General features: G+C 42.3%; 2 protein-coding genes across 6 annotated transcripts in view; both read right to left on the minus strand.

Moving 5' to 3' along the window:
* The window catches only part of LOC139558021 (histone lysine demethylase PHF8-like), a 34,127-nt gene extending 23,742 nt beyond the window's left edge, over window positions 1-10,385 (minus strand). The window contains exons 1-7 of one of the 2 annotated variants that reach the window (XM_071373431.1): window positions 10,002-10,385; window positions 8,840-9,179; window positions 8,646-8,731; window positions 8,233-8,362; window positions 5,390-5,550; window positions 2,099-2,240; window positions 1,513-1,699 (exon numbers count right to left, since the gene is read on the minus strand). In XM_071373431.1, coding sequence (XP_071229532.1) covers window positions 1,513-1,699; window positions 2,099-2,240; window positions 5,390-5,550; window positions 8,233-8,362; window positions 8,646-8,731; window positions 8,840-8,937 — 804 coding nt within the window. In that variant the 5' untranslated portion in view covers window positions 8,938-9,179; window positions 10,002-10,385. Of the gene's footprint in view, window positions 1-1,512; window positions 1,700-2,098; window positions 2,241-5,389; window positions 5,551-8,232; window positions 8,370-8,643; window positions 8,732-8,839; window positions 9,180-10,001 lie in introns of both variants that reach the window. The other variant, XM_071373429.1, reaches the window with a different exon arrangement.
* Window positions 10,386-11,215: 830 nt separating this feature from the next.
* LOC139558020 (serine/threonine-protein kinase Wnk-like) overlaps window positions 11,216-18,767 on the minus strand; it is a 118,466-nt gene continuing 110,914 nt past the window's right edge. For all 4 annotated transcript variants that reach the window (XM_071373426.1, XM_071373428.1, XM_071373427.1 and 1 more), the window contains 5 exons: window positions 18,267-18,607; window positions 17,729-17,961; window positions 15,985-16,080; window positions 15,727-15,902; window positions 11,216-14,400 (listed from right to left, as the gene is read on the minus strand). In XM_071373426.1, coding sequence (XP_071229527.1) covers window positions 13,768-14,400; window positions 15,727-15,902; window positions 15,985-16,080; window positions 17,729-17,961; window positions 18,267-18,607 — 1,479 coding nt within the window. In that variant the 3' untranslated portion in view covers window positions 11,216-13,767. The remainder of the gene's footprint in view (window positions 14,401-15,726; window positions 15,903-15,984; window positions 16,081-17,728; window positions 17,962-18,266; window positions 18,608-18,767) is intronic.

An 18,767-nucleotide genomic window follows, 5' to 3' on the forward strand; every position in this document is an offset into this window, starting at 1 on the left:
AGAGATGAAAATCTCTGTTTGAAACTTAGAAAGACATAAAGATGCAACAACGAGGATGAGTTGCTAATAATATGACTAGGATTGTAAATTTGGCTTCTGGACAACGAAAGGAAGATAAGAAAACCAATAGAACAGGAGAGAAATTACATGAGGAAGACTCATGTTGTTACTCCGATGACCAGAAAAAGTGAAATATTCCTTGCAAGGTCTGACGCTAAGGCAACCCACAAATAATAACATTAGCATAGCCTTGGGAAGTAGGGTGGCTGAGGGTTCTGAAAAATCAGAATGAAAAAAAATATTAATATAGTTTTTTGGGGAAAAAAATATTATTTTCACAAAAGTAGTGCAGTGGGCCTTCACTAGTCAGGCACTAGGGCTGCAGATTCAAGTGCACCTACCGTCAACAGCTCCAAACAAATAGAAAGACAAGGCATTATTGTTGGTTTTTTTACAGAAATGTTTGGTGATCGACTAGGAATGGCTTGGAGATCAACCGGTAGGGGACCACTGGTTTAGAGAAAGATTAGAGGAACAATAGAGCGCGTAGTACCAGGCCATTAGCAAGTTTGGTAGGCTACAAATCAGCGCCTTTCATTTGCAGTTTTGGATTGGGATTACCTTGACCAACAGTCACAGGGAATTTGACTGCGGTCATGACTCGTGACTGCCGGTGTGGCGGTAATACTGTCACTGCAACTGTCCTACGCCTGGCATCTACTACCATAACTTTTCAAAAGGCACTTAAATGTTTTTGTCTTGCCCATTCATCCTCTGAATGGCACACATACACAATTCATGTCTCAATTGCCTCAAGGTTAAAAAAGCCTTCTTTAACCTGTCTCCTCCCCGTCATCTACACTGACTGAGGTGGATTTAACAAGTACCATCATTAAGGGATCATAGCTTTCACCTGGTCAGTCTCATGAAAAGAGCAGATATTCTTAATATTTTGTATTTTATATTTATTTTTTATTTCACCTTTATTTAACCAGGTAGGCTAGTTGAGAACAAGTTCTCATTTGCAACTGCGACCTGGCCAAGATAAAGCAAAGCAGTTCGACACATACAACAACACAGAGTTACACATGGAATAAACAAACATACAATCAATAATACAGCAGAAAAATCTATATACAGCATGTGCAAATGAGGTAGGATAAGAGAGGTAAGGCAATAAATAGGCCATGGTGGCAAAGTAATTACAATATAGCAATTAAACAGTGGAATGGTAGGATGTGCAGAAGATGAATGTGCAAGTTGAGATACTGGGGTGCAAAGGAGCAAGATTTAAAAAAAAAAAAAAAAAAACAGAATGGGGATGAGGTAGATTGATAGGCTATTTACAGATGAGCTATGTACAGGTGCAGTGATCTGTGAGCTGCTCTGACAGCTGGTGCTTAAAGCTAGTGAGGGAGGCAAGAGTCTCAGTGTATAACTATCCAATTGTGCATGTCAGCACAGCAGGAAGATTGCCTAGTGCCAACTGTCCCATAACGGCGCTCTTCTTACCCGTAGTACATGGTACCAGACAGAGGTGCCTCCGAAGTCGATGTGGAAGTCCGTGTAGCTGTCCTTGACCCCCATGAGGCAGTACTTCTGGACATTGGGCCGCTCAAACACTGACTCCTCAGGCCACAGGTTCTCCACCCACGATAGCTTCCTCACTATCTTTGGAGTCTCCACCAGATTGGACAGCCTGGTACAGAACATTGACATTGTGTATATTTAAAACACCAGATTTTACAACAACAGTACTTAAACTACTCTTTTCTGCAGAAACAATTATTATGCCAAGTAATTTCTTACACTCTCAGTATGGCTCTGGCAAAATTGAACTTTTGATCAACCAACTGATGTACTGGTGACAAGGAAGACCACTAGAAAGCAATACCAACCAATGAGTGGACCGGAAGACCCATAAAGAGCAATACCAACCAATGAGTGGACCGGAAGACCCATAAAGAGCAATACCAACCAATGAGTGGACCGGAAGACTCCTAAAGAGCAATACCAACCAATGAGTGGACCAGAAGACCCCTAAAGAGCAATACCAACCAATGAGTGGATCGAAGTGACCCAAGAACAAGCAGTGTACCTGGTCTCAGAGAACTCCAGGCTGATGACGTTGAGGACTCGGTCTCTGTTCGGGCTGTTGTAGTACTCCACAAAGTCCCCTAGACACATCTTCAGGTCAGCTTGGCGAGACACGTCAATCACATCAACCACCCTGTCTGGACCTACAGACAACACGCAATCAACACATAATCACAACTTGCTGCTCCCCAGACTTTATTATCCTATAGTGATCACCCCAGCTTTATTATCCTATAGTGATCAGGGCTGTTACGGTGAGCGTATTACCGCCACACCAGCGGTCACGAGTCATGGTGGCAGTCAAATTCAACGTGACCGTGTAGTCACGGTAATAAGGCTTCTCCAAGGTCTGACGCTAAACACGTGTATGTGACCAATACATTTGATTTCATGCTGCTGATGGTCATTAGAAGTCTACCAAACTTGCTTACTGCCTGGTACTCAGTACTTTATTGTCCCTCTAATCACTCCGACATCAATGCTTATGTTACTGAAAATCTAATCAAACACTTCATGAGAGCCTATGTTGCGCAACATTTCTATAGGCTATGGAATTGCTTGCGAAAACAGAGTGATGGCCTCTATTAGAGGAGGATCCCATCAGCTTTCTATAGGCTAGGCCTACTGTATATACACTGCTCAAAAAAATAAAGGGAACACTTAAACAACACAATGTAACTCCAAGTCAATCACAGTTCTGTGAAATCAAACTGTCCACTTAGGAAGCAACACTGATTGACAATAAATTTCACATGCTGTTGTGCAAATGGAATAGACAAAAGGTGGAAATTATAGGCAATTAGCAAGACACCATATAATAAAGGAGTGGTTCTGCAGGTGGTGACCACAGACCACTTCTCAGTTCCTATGCTTCCTGGCTGATGTTTTGGTCACTTTTGAATGGTGGCGGTGCTTTCACTCTAGTGGTAGCATGAGACGGAGTCTACAACCCACACAAGTGGCTCAAGTAGTGCAGCTCATCCAGGATGGCACATCAATGCGAGCTGTGGCAAGAAGGTTTGCTGTGTCTGTCAGCGTAGTGTCCAGAGCATGGAGGCGCTACCAGGAGACAGGCCAGTACATCAGGAGACGTGGAGGAGGCCGTAGGAGGGCAACAACCCAGCAGCAGGACCGCTACCTCCGCCTTTGTGCAAGGAGGATTAGGAGGAGCACTGCCAGAGCCCTGCAAAATTACCTCCAGCAGGCCACAAATGTGCATGTGTCTGCTCAAACGGTCAGAAACAGACTCCATGAGGGTGGTATGAGGGCCCGACGTCCACAGGTGGGGGTTGTGCTTACAGCCCAACACCGTGCAGGACGTTTGGCATTTGCCAGAGAACACCAAGATTGGCAAATTCGCCACTGGCGCCCTGTGCTCTTCACAGATAAAAGCAGGTTCACACGCACATGTGACAGAGTCTGGAGACGCCGTGGAGAACGTTCTGCTGCCTGCAACATCCTCCAGCATGACCGGTTTGGCGGTGGGTCAGTCATGGTGTGGGGTGGCATTTCTTTGGGGGGCCGCACAGCCCTCCATGTGCTCGCCAGAGGTAGCCTGACTGCCATTAGGTACCGAGATGAGATCCTCAGACCCCTTGTGAGACCATATGCTGGTGCGGTTGGCCCTGGGTTCTTTCTAATGCAAGACAATGCTAGACCTCATGTGGCTGGAGTGTGTCAGCAGTTCCTGCAAGAGGAAGGCATTGATGCTATGGACTGGCCCGCCCGTTCCCCAGACCTGAATCCAATTGAGCACATCTGGAACATCATGTCTCGCTCCATCCACCAACGCCACGTTGCACCACAGACTGTCCAGGAGTTGGCGGATGCTTTAGTCCAGGTCTGGGAGGAGATCCCTCAGGAGACCATCCGCCACCTCTTCAGGAGCATGCCCAGGCGTTGTAGGGAGGTCATACAGGCACGTGGAGGCCACACACACACTACTGAGCCTCATTTTGACTTGTTTTAAGGACATTACATCAAAGTTGGATCAGCCTGTAGTGTGGTTTTCCACTTTCATTTTGAGTGTGACTCCAAATCCAGACCTCCATGGGTTGATAAATTTGATTTCCATTGATCATTTGTGTGATTTTGTTGTCAGCACATTCAACTATGTAAAGAAAAAAGTATTTAATAAGAATGTTTCATTCATTCAGATCTAGGATGTGTTATTTTAGTGTTCCCTTAATTTTTTTGAGCAGTGTATTAAGCCCAACATTTGTATCACAACTAAAGTTACATAAATAACCGCTCAACACAGATTAGTGTGCACTCCCTCAGAATTTGTTTGTAGAAAATATCCTTTCTATTTTATTCAGCAATGTTCAATTGTATTCTTCATACTATAACATAAAATAATGCCATGGAATTCTAAGCAAATCTTGTCTGCTAAATGAACTAGTGTCGCCCACAGCCATATGGCATAGCCAGACCAGGACCTAACATAAGGACAACGCATAGTATGCTTTTCTTTTCTTCTGAAATAGACTACATTTTCTTCATATCGTGTTTCTTTAGACCTGTCTAAAATAAATAATGGCTTTAACGTGATGTGTAGGCTATATAACATGGATGTATTAGACTTTTTTTTAAATGTAGATGTTCCAAAGGTCTGTATCAGTGGCTTGTAGGCTTTGTGTGGAAGCCAGGAGAAGCTAAATATGTTTACGTTAATTAACGGTCAACTACCGTGAGACCTGCAGTTATTTGCTTGACAATCACCAGCTAAAGAAATTTCATGACCGCCACAGCCCTAACCATGATCATATACAACTTCACAGAAAAAGTGTTGCGGGAGATAAAACATTAGGTTACTCTGATAACCTACAATAGGTCACATCTCCCATGGTAATGAAATGTCGTTGAGATGTGACTAGTTGAAGAGCAGGTGTACTGTGGGAGGTTTACATTGACATTTAAATCATTAAGCAGATGCTATTATCCAGGGCGACTTCAAGTCAGTGCATGGGGCGGCAGGTAGCCTAGTGGTTAGAGCGTTGGACTAGTAACCGAAAGGTTGCAAGATCGAAACCCCGAGTTGACAAGGTAAAAATCTGTCGTTCTGCCCCTGAACAAGGCAGTTAACCCACTGTTCCTAGGCCGTCATTGAAAATAAGAATTTGTTCTTAACTGACTTGCCTAGTTAAATAAAAGGTAAAATAAAAAATGTATAAATTGAACTAAGGTAGGTAAAGGTAACATAGCAGAGAATTTAATTCAGTGTTCTATTTAATTATGTGGGTAAAACCACCACAAAATAATGGCATGTAAAACCAAAAACGGGGAGGATTACCAATATAGTGCTCTACGTCATTGACTCCGAAGTTCCCCGGGGGAAGGCTCATGCCCAAGCCGTCCCTCCTGAGGACCATCACGGGAACACTGAAGGAACGCTCCTCCAGGAACTCCACAGTCAGCTGGGCCCCCGACGGCTTCAACAGGACCTCGTCAGCACTGAACAAAACACAGATTGGGAGAGCATGAGGGACATATAGAAATTGAATAACTAGAATAGGCAAAGCACCGTTAGTCTGAGTACCAGTCTATTTAGCTGAGATTCCACTCCTTGCCAGTGCCAAAGAGACTGGCCTTTCTGGAATCTCAACGTTTAATATGCACTGGATTTTACAGCGGAGTTTTTCATTGAGTTTATTTTATTTTTACAGGGACAGTGCACATTAATCAACGTTTCATTGCTTGTTGGCAGTAACATAAATATTTTCCATGACAACATGTGTTGCCTCAAATAGAATTAGTGTTTATAACAAAGTAAAAAACAAATATTTAGCTGTTAGATGGGCAAGTTGAAATGAGCAAGCTTAAAAAAACAAGATGTTTTGTGGTTGGAATTGCAGTATGTATTTAGTTGGAGAATTTAGATGTGAGCAACCAGATACCAATGTGTTCTGTGGAGAAAAAAGTTCCAATATTTGCATAAATTGGTGTGATTAGAGGATAGCTGTGAGGGTTATCAAATCAGGATGAATTCCTCAGTTCTCTTCGAGCTCATTAATGATAGAATGTTCATATATGAAGACGACAGAAAGGCCAGTCTCTTCGGCACATGACATGGAGTACAGTGAGTGGATTAGCTAAAGAGACTGGTATTGCCGCAACAACAAGCTAGCTAAATGTCCAGGTGTTTCGATCAGTCCCCAAAGTAATATAGCTGGTTAACAGTTGGTTTTGGAATTTTAACCTTTATATCATGAACGCGTCTGGTGCGGATTGACAAAATCAACATGCGCACAATTTGACAGTACACTCAATGTGGATGTCATGGTATTCTGATGCAAAATTCTACCCACATCAAGTGTGTTTTATGTTTCCGTCTACGGAACATTGCCACGTTACCACCTATGACGTCACAGCCTGAAGCTGAGCGACTCATCCACGCCTTCATCTCATCCCGTCTGGACTATTATAATGCCCTGTTTGTTGGTGCATCTGCCAAGTGCCTAAGGCTACAATATGTCCAAAACTGTGCTGCACGTTTCCTACCCACACCTCCACTGGCTCCTCATATGCTCACGTGTTGAATTTTAAATTCTGGTTCACACCAACCAAGCTATCCACAACTCTGGACCCAAGTATCTGCCTAACCTCATCCTACCCTCCTGCCCCACACGCACCCTTCGTTCATCCAGGTCCATCTCCCTTCAGCAGCCTCACAGCAGACTGAACACTTCACCATACAGACAGTGTGGTGAAGAAGGCGCAATAGCGCCTCTTCAACCTCAGGAGGCTGAAAAAATGTGGCTTGTCACCAAAGACCCTCACTAACTTTTACAGGTGCACAATTGAGCGCATCCTGTTGGGCTGTATCACCGCCTGGTACGGCGACTGCACCGCCCACAATCGCAGGGCTCTCCAGAGGGTGGTGCGGTCTGCACAACGCATCACCGAGGCAAACAACCCGCCCTCCAGGACACCGACAACATCCGATGTCACAGGAAAGCAAAAAAGATCATCAAGGACAACAACCACCCGAGCCACTGCCTGTTCACCCCGCTTTCATCCAGAAGGCGAGGTCAGTACAGGTGCATCAAAGCTGGGACAGAGAGATAGAAGCTGTTTTTCAATCTCAATGTCATCAGATTGTTAAACAGCCACAACTAGCAGAGGTGGCTGCCTACCTACAGACATGATATCATTGGCCACTTTAATAAATGGAACACAAATCACTTTAATAATGCTTTAAGAATGTTTACATATCTTACATTACTCATCTCATATGTATATAACGTATCCTTCACTATCTATTCTTTGCTATCTATTGCATCTTAGCCACTCTGTCACTGCTCATCCATATATTTTATACTTATATATTCTCATCCCATTCCTTTACTAGATTGTGTGTATTAGGTTTTGTGGAATTTGTTAGATATTAGGTTTTGTTGTGGAATTGTTAGATATTACCTGTTAGATACTGCTGCACTGTCAGATCTAGAAACATAAGCATTCCGCTACAATCGCAATAACATCTGCTAACCATGTGTATGTGACCAATACAATTTGATTTGATATGGATGACAAGGCTTTCAGTTGTGTGACTCTTTGGCTGTGGAACACACTTCCAGTCACTATCAGGGCTGCAGAGCTTCTGGCCTGGTTAAAGGCACAGTTAAAAACTGAGCTTTATAGAAAATTACTTTTATTTGTTGTTTTCTTCAGAGCCTCAGGTGTGAGAAAAGCACTTTACAAATGAAATGTCTTATTATTATTACTTCAACGGAGGGAACCAGGGCAGAACTGTAGAGTTAGAAATAATGATTAGTGTGTCACTCCACAATGATACATTAACTGAATACAAAATACAGATTTAAAAGGCCATATTCTGGACCACTCGGATAGAGTTGAGACACTATACTGTATGTCAATGGGCCGAATACAACAGGTGTAGACTTTACATTGAAATGCCTTCTAACGAGCCCATTCCCATCACTGCCGAGTTAAAAAGTAAGACAAATAAATGTACGCAAGCAGAAGCTTTACGCTTGAATTCATTTAGGTGTCAGGTTGGGTTCTTCCTCTGGGAGGGGGTGATTTTAGGTAAATGTAAATAGTAGATATAAAGACAGTGTGGAAGAGAATGAACATGTACTGCATAGACATAATGTAATATGGGAGGTTTACCTTGGGAAGGTGCGGCTACGTAGCTCTCTGACAAACTGTGGAGTGCCAGTCTTTACCGGTCGACCAGAAGTGTCTCTTCCTCCAGTGGCTCCAGCATCAGCCTGCTTGGTTCCTCCACGCCGCTTTCTCACTGCAGAACATAAAGGGGACAACAACAGATTGGGATTACAACCAGAACCACACTACTAAAGGCAGACCAGAAGGCCAAAGAGGAATTGGCATGTGCATTGGCATGTGCATTCCTGTAGAGCTGGGTTTACTAAACCTCTCCTTGAGTACCCCCAGCCATTCCACGTATTTAAAGTATTCAGAACTAGCACATCTGATGCAATAGATTCAAACAGGTCTGAAATACATGTCACATATAACGAGTCAGCCTGGAAATCAGATTGAAAGTGACAAGAGGGACTTACTGACAGAGGGCCCATGGGTGACCTGACAGTTGGGGCAGTGGTACAGGTCAATCTCTGCTGCTTTGTCTTCCTCCACTCCAACACAACTAAACAAAAAAAACAATAATGTACACAAACAAAACCAACTTACTCAACTAGCCTACTGTAAAAAGTTGGAAATTAGTAAACCTCAATGACACTGAAATATAACTTACCTTCCATGGAACCAGTCTTGACAGATGTCACACTCGATCATGAAGCGTGTGACATCATAGGGTAGGCGACACAGGCAGTATACTGGAACCGACGCCATACTGGGAGTGTATGGGAACTAGCACTGCTCTGTGTCTGACTGACAGTTAGACCTAAATCTATGATAGTCTAAATTGGAAATAGGTTAGGGTTGCATTGAGCGCTTAATATATATATATATATATATAGTTAAAATGGTGAGGGTACTGAAGCAGCACAGGGCAGTGCCAGTAACAGGTTAACGGTTGTGTCACTTCACTGGGACTAGGTGCCTGTCACACTGTACTGGCCATGGTCAGGCACCTGTTGAACGGGTAGAAAAGAGAGCACAAACGTATCTGTTAAAAACGTATACAGGGATTTGGGTGTTAGGTTAAGGGTAAGAGATATAGGCTAGTCTTACTAACAGAAAGTGTCTTGTTAGTTAGCTACTAACGTTATACTTGGCTTGCTAGCAGTGGGTCTTGCAAGGTAGCCCCCGATTAGCTAAATATAGCTAGCTAACAAGATGCATATTAAACAATATAGCTACAAAAGTTGGCTAACTAATAATATGGCGTATGGGGAGGGGTAGGCCTTGCAAACTGACAGCTTTCACATCTTAATAAAAAATCAGACAAACATCATTATTGGCTAAGTAACGTTAGCTTGCTAGTACTAGGTAGGAAAGTAACATTAGCTAACAGCTTAGCTAGATACGTAAAGATTGCAGCCTGGCTAACAATAATGGCTTAAGTAGCTAACTATGTAAACTAATGTTAACGAACAAACGAAAAGTACAGTTAATTTAACGTTACCGATGGCTAGCAAGCTTGTAATAATTTGTATTAAATGACTAGCTATATATTAGTTAGTTGCAATTCAAGACAATACATTTCAGTATTTGGCTACTATAACTGCTGTTTATTCACTAACTTAGCTGCTAGCAGAACATGCTAACCACCGTTGGCTAACGTATGCAACCTAACTAGGTAACGCGTTAGCTAAACATCGGATAAATCTGTATTAATCTAGCTAGTTTAATATCTAGTATTTCATATTCGTTCATGACAACAAAAAAAAGAGTATTGGAGTAGCTGTATGTAAGTTGCACGTTCAGAAAATCGGTCCGAAATCATTTCTTACCGGGATTTTAATTGTCTGGTTGCTGCAGAGGCCACCGGCCAAGCATTCGAAATCGGTTAAAATCCGTACAAAAGACCGAGGATCGATGAGGCCTTATTATGCAGCGAAAAGTATTTTTTAAATTCCCTTACTGCATAGGTTCTTTTTGCCACAAATTATGTCCAGGTGTGTAGTTTGTCACCAAATATATATTGCAGGGTTTGAATAGATTAAAAGACAACTACATGAGCAATGTTACTATAAACAACTCAGAAATAAAGACATTTGTGATGGAGCAACGGCATTTCAAACCACTCGCAAAGAGACTGTCTGCATTTGAAATAACAATAAAGTTGCGCTAGTAGCGGGCCTTCAAATGTAGGCAGAGAGGAAGAGGCGAAGCGAGCGGCATAACTGGGCCCGAAATCTGTCTACTCCAGCAGGTGGCGTTTTTTCGCTCACTAGGCGATTAATTTTTGTATGGAGGTCAATGAGTGAGTATCGAATTTAGTTAACAAAAAATGTAATGGCTTATTTGCTACGTGTGGCTTATTTGATTGAATATAAGTTTCGTAATGATTAGATTGTTATGAGTGTATCGATATAAGTAGGATATGTGATATCCCGGCAACTTTGAGAAAAAACACTTCATATCGGAGTTGGTCCTGGTTGTCACTAGTTACTACAGCCACAAAGTCAGACTCCGCCCACTTCCACAATGTATCCTCTTAGAATGTGCTTTTAAATCTAACTTTAACCACACTGCTAACCTTATGGCTAACCCTAATCTTAAATTAAGACCAAAAAGCACATTTTCGTTTTCATGAATTCTTACGATATAGCCCATTTTGACTTTGTGGCTGTGGTAACTAGTGAACACCGTTGTGCCTGTTGTTCACACGCGTATCTGCCCTGTCATTGGCTGGAATAGTCCCACCTGATCTTACCTCCTCCCAAATGCCTTCCATTTTTGAAGACATTTATTTTCATTGTTGGAGCGGCCTCTACAGTATCTGTTCAATATAATGGATAATCTGTGATGTAGGCCGACACAAAATGAAACAATATTTACATTACAGGAAAGTAATCATTCAACTGTAATAACCCTAACCAGCAGCTATTACACCCTATCCACCTAGGTCTCTAATAAAATACATTATTTCAACCATATAATGACAAGACTGGTGAAATTGAGGACAGGTGTGGGTCCAATAGAATAAGTAACAACATGCCCATTAACAGTTTGATGTTTAACACCATTTATTTTTGATTAGTTACAAAACATAAATAAAATCAACAATTCAATTAGTTAACATTTTACAGAGGCTAAATCACCAGCAACATACGTTTTATTTATATATTTTTTCTGTTTAAATATCTTTATAAATCATTGGTTCCCAATCTAGTGTAATATCTGGACACTCAAGTATGTGTCATATAGAAGATCCCAATGGCCTATAGATAGTCTATGCCTGCCCCTTGATAATGTTTTGTTGTTTGTTCAGTGAGTCAAGATGTGAAATGTAAGACAATATTACCATAGAGATAAAGCAAGTTGAGATATCCCTATGATTATATCCACGCTGACAAAACCTCTCGTAATTGAAACATGATGTTGCTCTGTTTCAACACATAGTCTAAGAGGAACATAATATATGCATGGAGGGCACTCCATCAACAGAGATGAGAACCAATGTTTTCTAGTATCAGATAACCTCAGATTTTAAATGTTGATCAGAAGAACACAATTTTACATTTTGTACAACCCCATTTCGAAATACAAAAATAATATTTTCTTCTTTTAGATTACATTTTGGTAACACTTCAGGAAAGGGTGAGTTCCACATTTCCTTTTCATGAATATCATTAAGCGGTGACATATGGTCAACATGTTAGTATTGACTTGACAGCACAGTAACTTCCTCCACTCCACTAATAGTTAGCAACTATATTACTGTGAAAATGTAGGTTGTCTCATAAAAAAATTAATAAAAAAACAACAAATACTGAAAACCATTATGTTAAACTCTATATTCATATGCAATTTGTAACGGTTTGACTTTTCGAACAACCATAAGCGTAAGCACAAACTGTTTTAGCTCCCCAATAGAAATGTCAATGTTTTGTTTTCGTCCTTCCACTTTCAGTAGTTTTAGGGTGAGTTTTCAATTCAATATGAAGCAGTCTGTCTCATACAGTGAGTTCTAAAAGTATTGAGACAGTGACATATTATGGGTTGTTTCGGCTCTATACTCCAGCACTTTGGATTGGAAATTATACAATTAATATACGGTTAAAGTGCAGACTGTCAGCTTTAATCTGAGGGTATTTTCATCATATAGGGTGAACCGTTTAGAAACTATAGCACTTCTTGTACATAGTCCACGTTTTTGGTGCACAGTCACACACACAGTAAAGTATTAATTCAAAAAGGCAATATGAGAACAGCCCCTATACATTTACATGGGTTCTCCATTACCATGAAATTACTTGGCATTTTGTTTGTTTTCTCATCATTGTTTTCCTTAGATGACACCTTCAATATGCAGGGCTGAGACTGGTAGAGGAAATAAAACATTTATCTAAAACAAATGTATTTATTTTAGCTCAAATAAAACATTGATTTATTCCTGATCAATAAGTTACCTCGGAGTTCTGTTGTGCACAGCAGCAGACGTGATAAATATATAAGCACACGTGTAAGTAGATTGCACTAAATTCAGGCAAGTCAAGGTATGTTGTAGCCGTAAGATCATGCAGTCTTAGTCTCGAGTGTGTTTATTCAGTAAGATTTAAATGAAAGCCCACTGAACATATTCATCAATTAAATAAATTTATCAGTGTATTAAGGAAATCAATTGATCAGAATTTAATCATGTTACTCATCAACTTGTTATTTTGAATCTTCTAACCTAGTTGTTACCACTACTTATCAATGTAAAATATAACAATATAACAAATATAACAATACACAAAGTACATGCCTTGCCAGTGCACTGGCAAGGCAACAGTATGCTTAGTGACATTGTGGTAGTGATAATAGCCAGGTAGCACCACTATTACCATGCTCCGTGGTGTTACTGTAACATGCTGTTGTTGTAACTGCTTTACATCTCATTGGTAGCCTGTTGAAACATTTGTGCTATATTCATGTAAGATGTTGGCTCACTGTATTGGCTTGTAAATGTCTGGTTGAATGTTGTCAACGTGCTTCTACAAAAATATTTTGTTAAATGCCTTACAGACAAATCACGACAATACAGGATGATAACATTTAGATGACAGTTAGTAATTGCACTTCTAAAATCCATAGTCCTTTTCAATATAAGTAAGCATTGACAAATAAAAAATACAATAATAATTTCCTAATGTTTTGTGTTCCTTCATGTCTCTGCTTGGGAGAAGAGTTCAGGGTCCAACTTAGTTGTATTTAAAAAATAACATGACTGTTACTTGGTGTCAAAACACACAAGAGATATGTATTGAGAAAATCAATGGCAACACAAACACACACACACACAAACGTTATGTAAGTTTGTACATCTCAACACTCAAATACAACAATAACCCACCCAGAGTTCCAAATTTCCCCTCTGTCTGTACATACTCTACATAGACTCAACCATCTCTCTCATTCACTCCCCATCTCATCTTTACAAACCCACTGGCTTCCATTTTCTCATTCTCAGACATTACCTCTCATAACATACACACTCTCCATCTTTTTTCTCCTTCCCTCGTTCCATCATAATCAACATCACTCTTCCCTTTTTATATTTTCTTCATTTCACTGCTGTCCCAGAGGAAGAGTTGAGGTTGGGGGCGTGGGGTGAAGTTTGGCACTGGATGGTTGAGCAGCAGCAGAGCAGCAGGAGGAGGAGCAGAATGTCCCTCCGGGGCCACCGGTGGCAGCAGCAGCAGGTCCAGTGTCTATGGTTCCCACCACCATGGTTGTGCTAGACCCAGGAATCAGACACCCAGGCTGGGCTAGGGCCAGCTGAGATGACGGGGCCATTTGGGGTATCTGGGAAGGCAACATAGGTTGATTCTGATTCTGTGGTGAGGCTCCTACACCTACATTGGGCTGATTGGGTATCTGTTGTTGCCCAGTCTGTGGCTGTACAGGAGCCGGGGACTGAGACAGTAGTGGAGTCTGGATTAGGGGCTGTTGTTGTAGGCATAGAGGTGATTGCTGAAAGGGCTGTATCTGTAATGGGTGAGGAGGCTGGGCATGCTGGAGATGTAAACTTTGCTGCAGCTGTGGGACTTGAGGCATGTGTATTTGTTGTTGTTGCTGTGATCCTGGTGGTCCCCCCACCCCGCTCCACTGGCTCAGGCTCCCCCCAGCAGTGTACTGAGCTGGGGCTGGGGAGGCCTGGGGGTTCAGTGGTGCCACAGGGAACCAACCTGGAGGAGCCACCTGGAAAGATGACAGTCAAGACACACTAATGAGCACCATAACACCAAGCATACCATTATAATGTATGCAATAACTAGGGCTTTTGCGGTGACCGTATTACCGCCACACCGGCAGTCACGAGTCATGACCGCCGTCAAATTGCCTATGACCGTTGGTCAATGTAATCCCAATCCAAAACTGCAAATGAATGGCGCTGATGAGTAGCCTACCAAACTTGCTAATGGCCCTTGCTAATGGCCTGGTACTAAGTGCTCTATTGTTCCTCTAATCAGTCTCTAAACACATCATGATTGAATTTGAATAATCTGAATGATGAGGACAAATAGTGATGGGAGTTAGAGTTTCTGTTCAGAAATAGACATGGGAAAGCCCTGGACTCAATCTGCATTTTTAAAACCTGTTCCAAAAGGATCTAAAGGACAACCGGTCCAATCCGAGTGAGGGAAGCAGCAGAAAAGCCAATGGTTTTGCTACTTTATTAAAAGGCTCGGAGCACCGCAGCACGGAGGGAGAGACCGTAACCACTGTTATCTCACGCTAGACTAACTTCTTGCTAGTAACTTATCGTCCCAATCCGATTACATATTACCTGTCTTGACTGCATCAAACCGCGATATAATAAACTAATTGAGGCTAGCCATAGTGTTACTGCGCTTCTCACTGTCCTACAGTTAGCCTAAACATAACAATAACTCCATTCAGATTATAGCGTAAATAGCATCCTAACTGTTGGCTTTTTGTCATTGTAGCCTTTCTTTATCATTTCACTTTTAATTCCGTCATTTTAATTCCATCCACCATTAATTAGATATCCGCCAACTTTCTTGCTACCCACCAACTTTCTTGCTACCCAAGCAGAGCATCAATGCAGTTCTCTCTCTCGCTGCTCCAAGTGCAAGGATCAAAGTGCATGCCTGTTTTTGCAACTTTTTCCAAATCCTCTATATAGAGTTGTATCATGCAGCTCTTATGTTTTGATTTCTAAGACATTCCCAGGTTTATAGACCTATCACAACTAAATACATAACGGATTTTATTGTGATGGCTATATTAAATGGATTTATTAGACTTAAAACATTTTTCTGACTCATGTAGTAGTAGTAGTAACAGTAGTAGTAGTAACAACAGTAGTAGTAGTAGTAGTAGTAACAGTAGTAGTAGTAGTAACAAAAGTAGTAGTGGTAACATTAGCAGTAGTAACAGTAGTAGTAGTAGTAGTAGTAGTAACAACAGTAGTAGTAGTAGTTATTGGTAGCTTGCAGTCATAGACTGAATTGTACATCAACTGTACGTATAGGTCACAAGTAGGTGGACCTTGTACTTTACCTCTGTGGGCTGTGGCCAGCCTCTCAACTCCTGCACCTGCTGAATCTGCTTGATCTGATTGAGCGAGGGCTTGGGATGGGTGGGACCCACTGTCTCCTTCGTCCAATCATCAACCAGTCTGTGCAAGTCATCTGTGAACGTGCTCTTCCTGGCACCTTGGGAGGGAGGACTGTGGTCTGAGAAAAGAAAAAGGGAAGATATTCAATCAAACACTTTATTTAGAGGAAGAGGAATAGTTTTGGTGAAACCTTTACTTACCTCTTTTAGTAGTCAGTAGACTGGTGTGTTCTGGGTTGCAGTACGGTGGTAGTCTGCTCTGTTCTCCGCCTGAAAAACTACTGGACTGCTGGATACCTTCACGAGATACAACAGACAGTCAGATATCACATGTACAGCGCCTCTGGAAAGTATTCAGATCCCTTGACGTTTTCCACATGTTGTTACGTTACAGCCTCATTCTAAAATTGATTACATTGTTTTTTCCCCCTCATCAATCTACACACAATACCCCTTAATGACAAAAACAAGTTTGTAGAAATGTTTGCTAATTTATAAAAATAAAAAAAATGGAAATATCACATTTACATAGATTTCAGACCCTTTACTCAGTACTTTGTTGAAGCACCTTTGGCAGCGATTACAGCTTCGAGTCTTCTTGGGTATGACACTAAAAGCTTGGCACACCTGTATTTGGGGAGTTTCTCCTATTGTTCTCGGCAGATCTCTCAAGCTCTGTCAGGTTAGATGGGGAGCGTTGCTGTGCAGCTATTTTCAGGTCTCTTCAGAGATGTTCGATTGGGTTCGAAAGCCGATCGAACACTCATGCGATGTCTTGGCTGTGTGCTTAGGGTCATTGTCTTGATGGAAGGTGAACCTTTGCCCCAGTCTGAGGTCCTGAGCGCACTGGAGCAGGCTCTCATCAAGGGTTCTCTCTGTACTTTGCTCCGTTCATCTTTGTCTCGATCCTGACTAGTCTCCCAGTACCTGCCTCTGAAAAACATCCCCACTGCATGATGCTGCCACCACCATGCTTCACCGTAGGGATGGTGCCAGGTTTCCTTCAGACGTGACGCTTGGCATTCAGGCCAAAGAGTTTAATCTTGGTTTCATCAGACCAGAGAATCCTTTAGGTGCCTTTTGGCAAACTCCATTTTTTATTTGTTTTAATTTTTACCTTTATTTAACTAGGCAAGTCAGTTAAGAACAAATTATAATTTACAATGACGGCCTACCGGGTAACAGTGGGTTAACTGCCTTTCCCAGATCTGTTCTCTATGGACAATTCCTTCGACCTCATGGCTTGGTTTTTGCTCTGACATGCACTGTCAACTGTTGGACCTTATATAGACAGGTGTGTGCCTTTCCATATCATATTGTCACAATCTTGGAAATGAGCAGACCAAGGCGCAGCGTGAATTGAGTTCCACATCTTTAATAACAAAGTGAAACTAGAAACAAAATAACAAAACGTACAAAGACCGTGACGATGTAGTGCTCAAACACACGAGCTCAAACAATATCCCACAAATGCAGGTGGGGAAAAAGCCTACCTAAATATGATCCCCAATTAGAGGCAATGATTACCAGCTGCCTCTAATTGGGAACCACACAAACCACCAACCTAGAAATCTATAAACTAGATAACCCCCCCAGTCACGCTCTGACCTAAACACCATAGAGAACCGAGGGCTCTCTATGGTCAGGGCGTGACACATATCATGTCCACAGATGGACTTGTAGAAACATCTCAAGGATGATCAATGGAAACTGGATGCACCTGAAATAAATTTTGAGTCTCATAGCAAAGGGTCTGAATACCTATGTAAATAAAGTATTTCTGTTTTACATTTTTTAATACATGAGAAAAAATGTCTAAAAACCTGTTTTTGCATTGTCATTATGGGGTGTTGTGTGTAGGGGGAAGGGGGGGGGGGGGAGAGAAAAATACAAGGAGATCGAGATTGAAAGACCGAAAGTAGACCCAGGAAGAGAGATTGGTTACCAGGGTGACCAGTGACTCCATTGTTGTCTATGTGGGAGTGGGGTCTGGGTCGGAGCTTGGCTTTGGCCGGGCGGGGCCTGCGGGGGGAGAGGGCTGACGCTCCCGAGGGAAGGGTTGGGGTGCGAGGCAGAGGCAGGGTAGGCCGGTGCTCTTTGAGGGAGCGGAGCTGTTTGTACAGCTCCTGGAGCTCTGTGTTCTGCTGAGCCTGCAGGGACACCACCTCCTTGATGTGTCTGGCAAGAGGTAGAACACAGGGAGAGGAAAGAGGAAGGGGAGAAGGGAGGAAGGGAAATTAACAGAATGGAGTTTGGGAGATCATTAATGATAGAGAGACAGAGAAATAATTGAGGAGGAGAAAGTGAGGACATTTGAGAATATAGGCAGGCAGGGATAAAGTGGAATGGGAGGGAGGAAGAGAATAAAAATTGGTTAGTCAAAATGGGAAAAAGGTCAATTCAGTAGATACTTCAGTTTCTTTCTTTCTTTCTTGATTGGGTTCATTATAATCTAATCTTTCCTTATCCCCTCCATGTCTCACTTCTCTCTCAGCTTGTGCAGCTCCTTCCTCAGGTCTTCACCCCCCATTTCACTCTCCTCATCATCACTACTGCCTAGGGGTGAGTGACCATGCCCATGTCCTCGGGGTGGGTGGCTCAGTGCTGGATTCTTCTTCCCTTCCTCTCCCTCTTTCCCTCGGGCCCTCCTCCTTTCTCTCTCCAGGTCAGGAGACACAGGGGAGCTGTCTGTTAGCTCTTTCTCCTCTCTTTGGGCCTCCGTCTGGGTGACAGAGAAGCGCCCCACTTTCCTGTGACTGCTGCCTATACCGGAGGCTGCCTCTTTGGGGGGAGAGGCCTCGGGGAGCTGGGGCACTGCGGTGACCTGGAGAAATGTGAGTCATTAACTTTGATTGTGTTCCTCCCCCACCAGCGTATTCTGATATTTAAACAGGAAGGGATTTTCAGGATTATCAGAAAGTTCTAGGCACCTGATAGATCTGAAATAATTGATTAGACGTGGTAGTAGGTATCTTGTCCCCTCG

This window comes from Salvelinus alpinus, chromosome 28, assembly GCF_045679555.1.
Source record: "Salvelinus alpinus chromosome 28, SLU_Salpinus.1, whole genome shotgun sequence".
NCBI classification, from domain to species: Eukaryota; Metazoa; Chordata; class Actinopteri; order Salmoniformes; family Salmonidae; genus Salvelinus; species Salvelinus alpinus.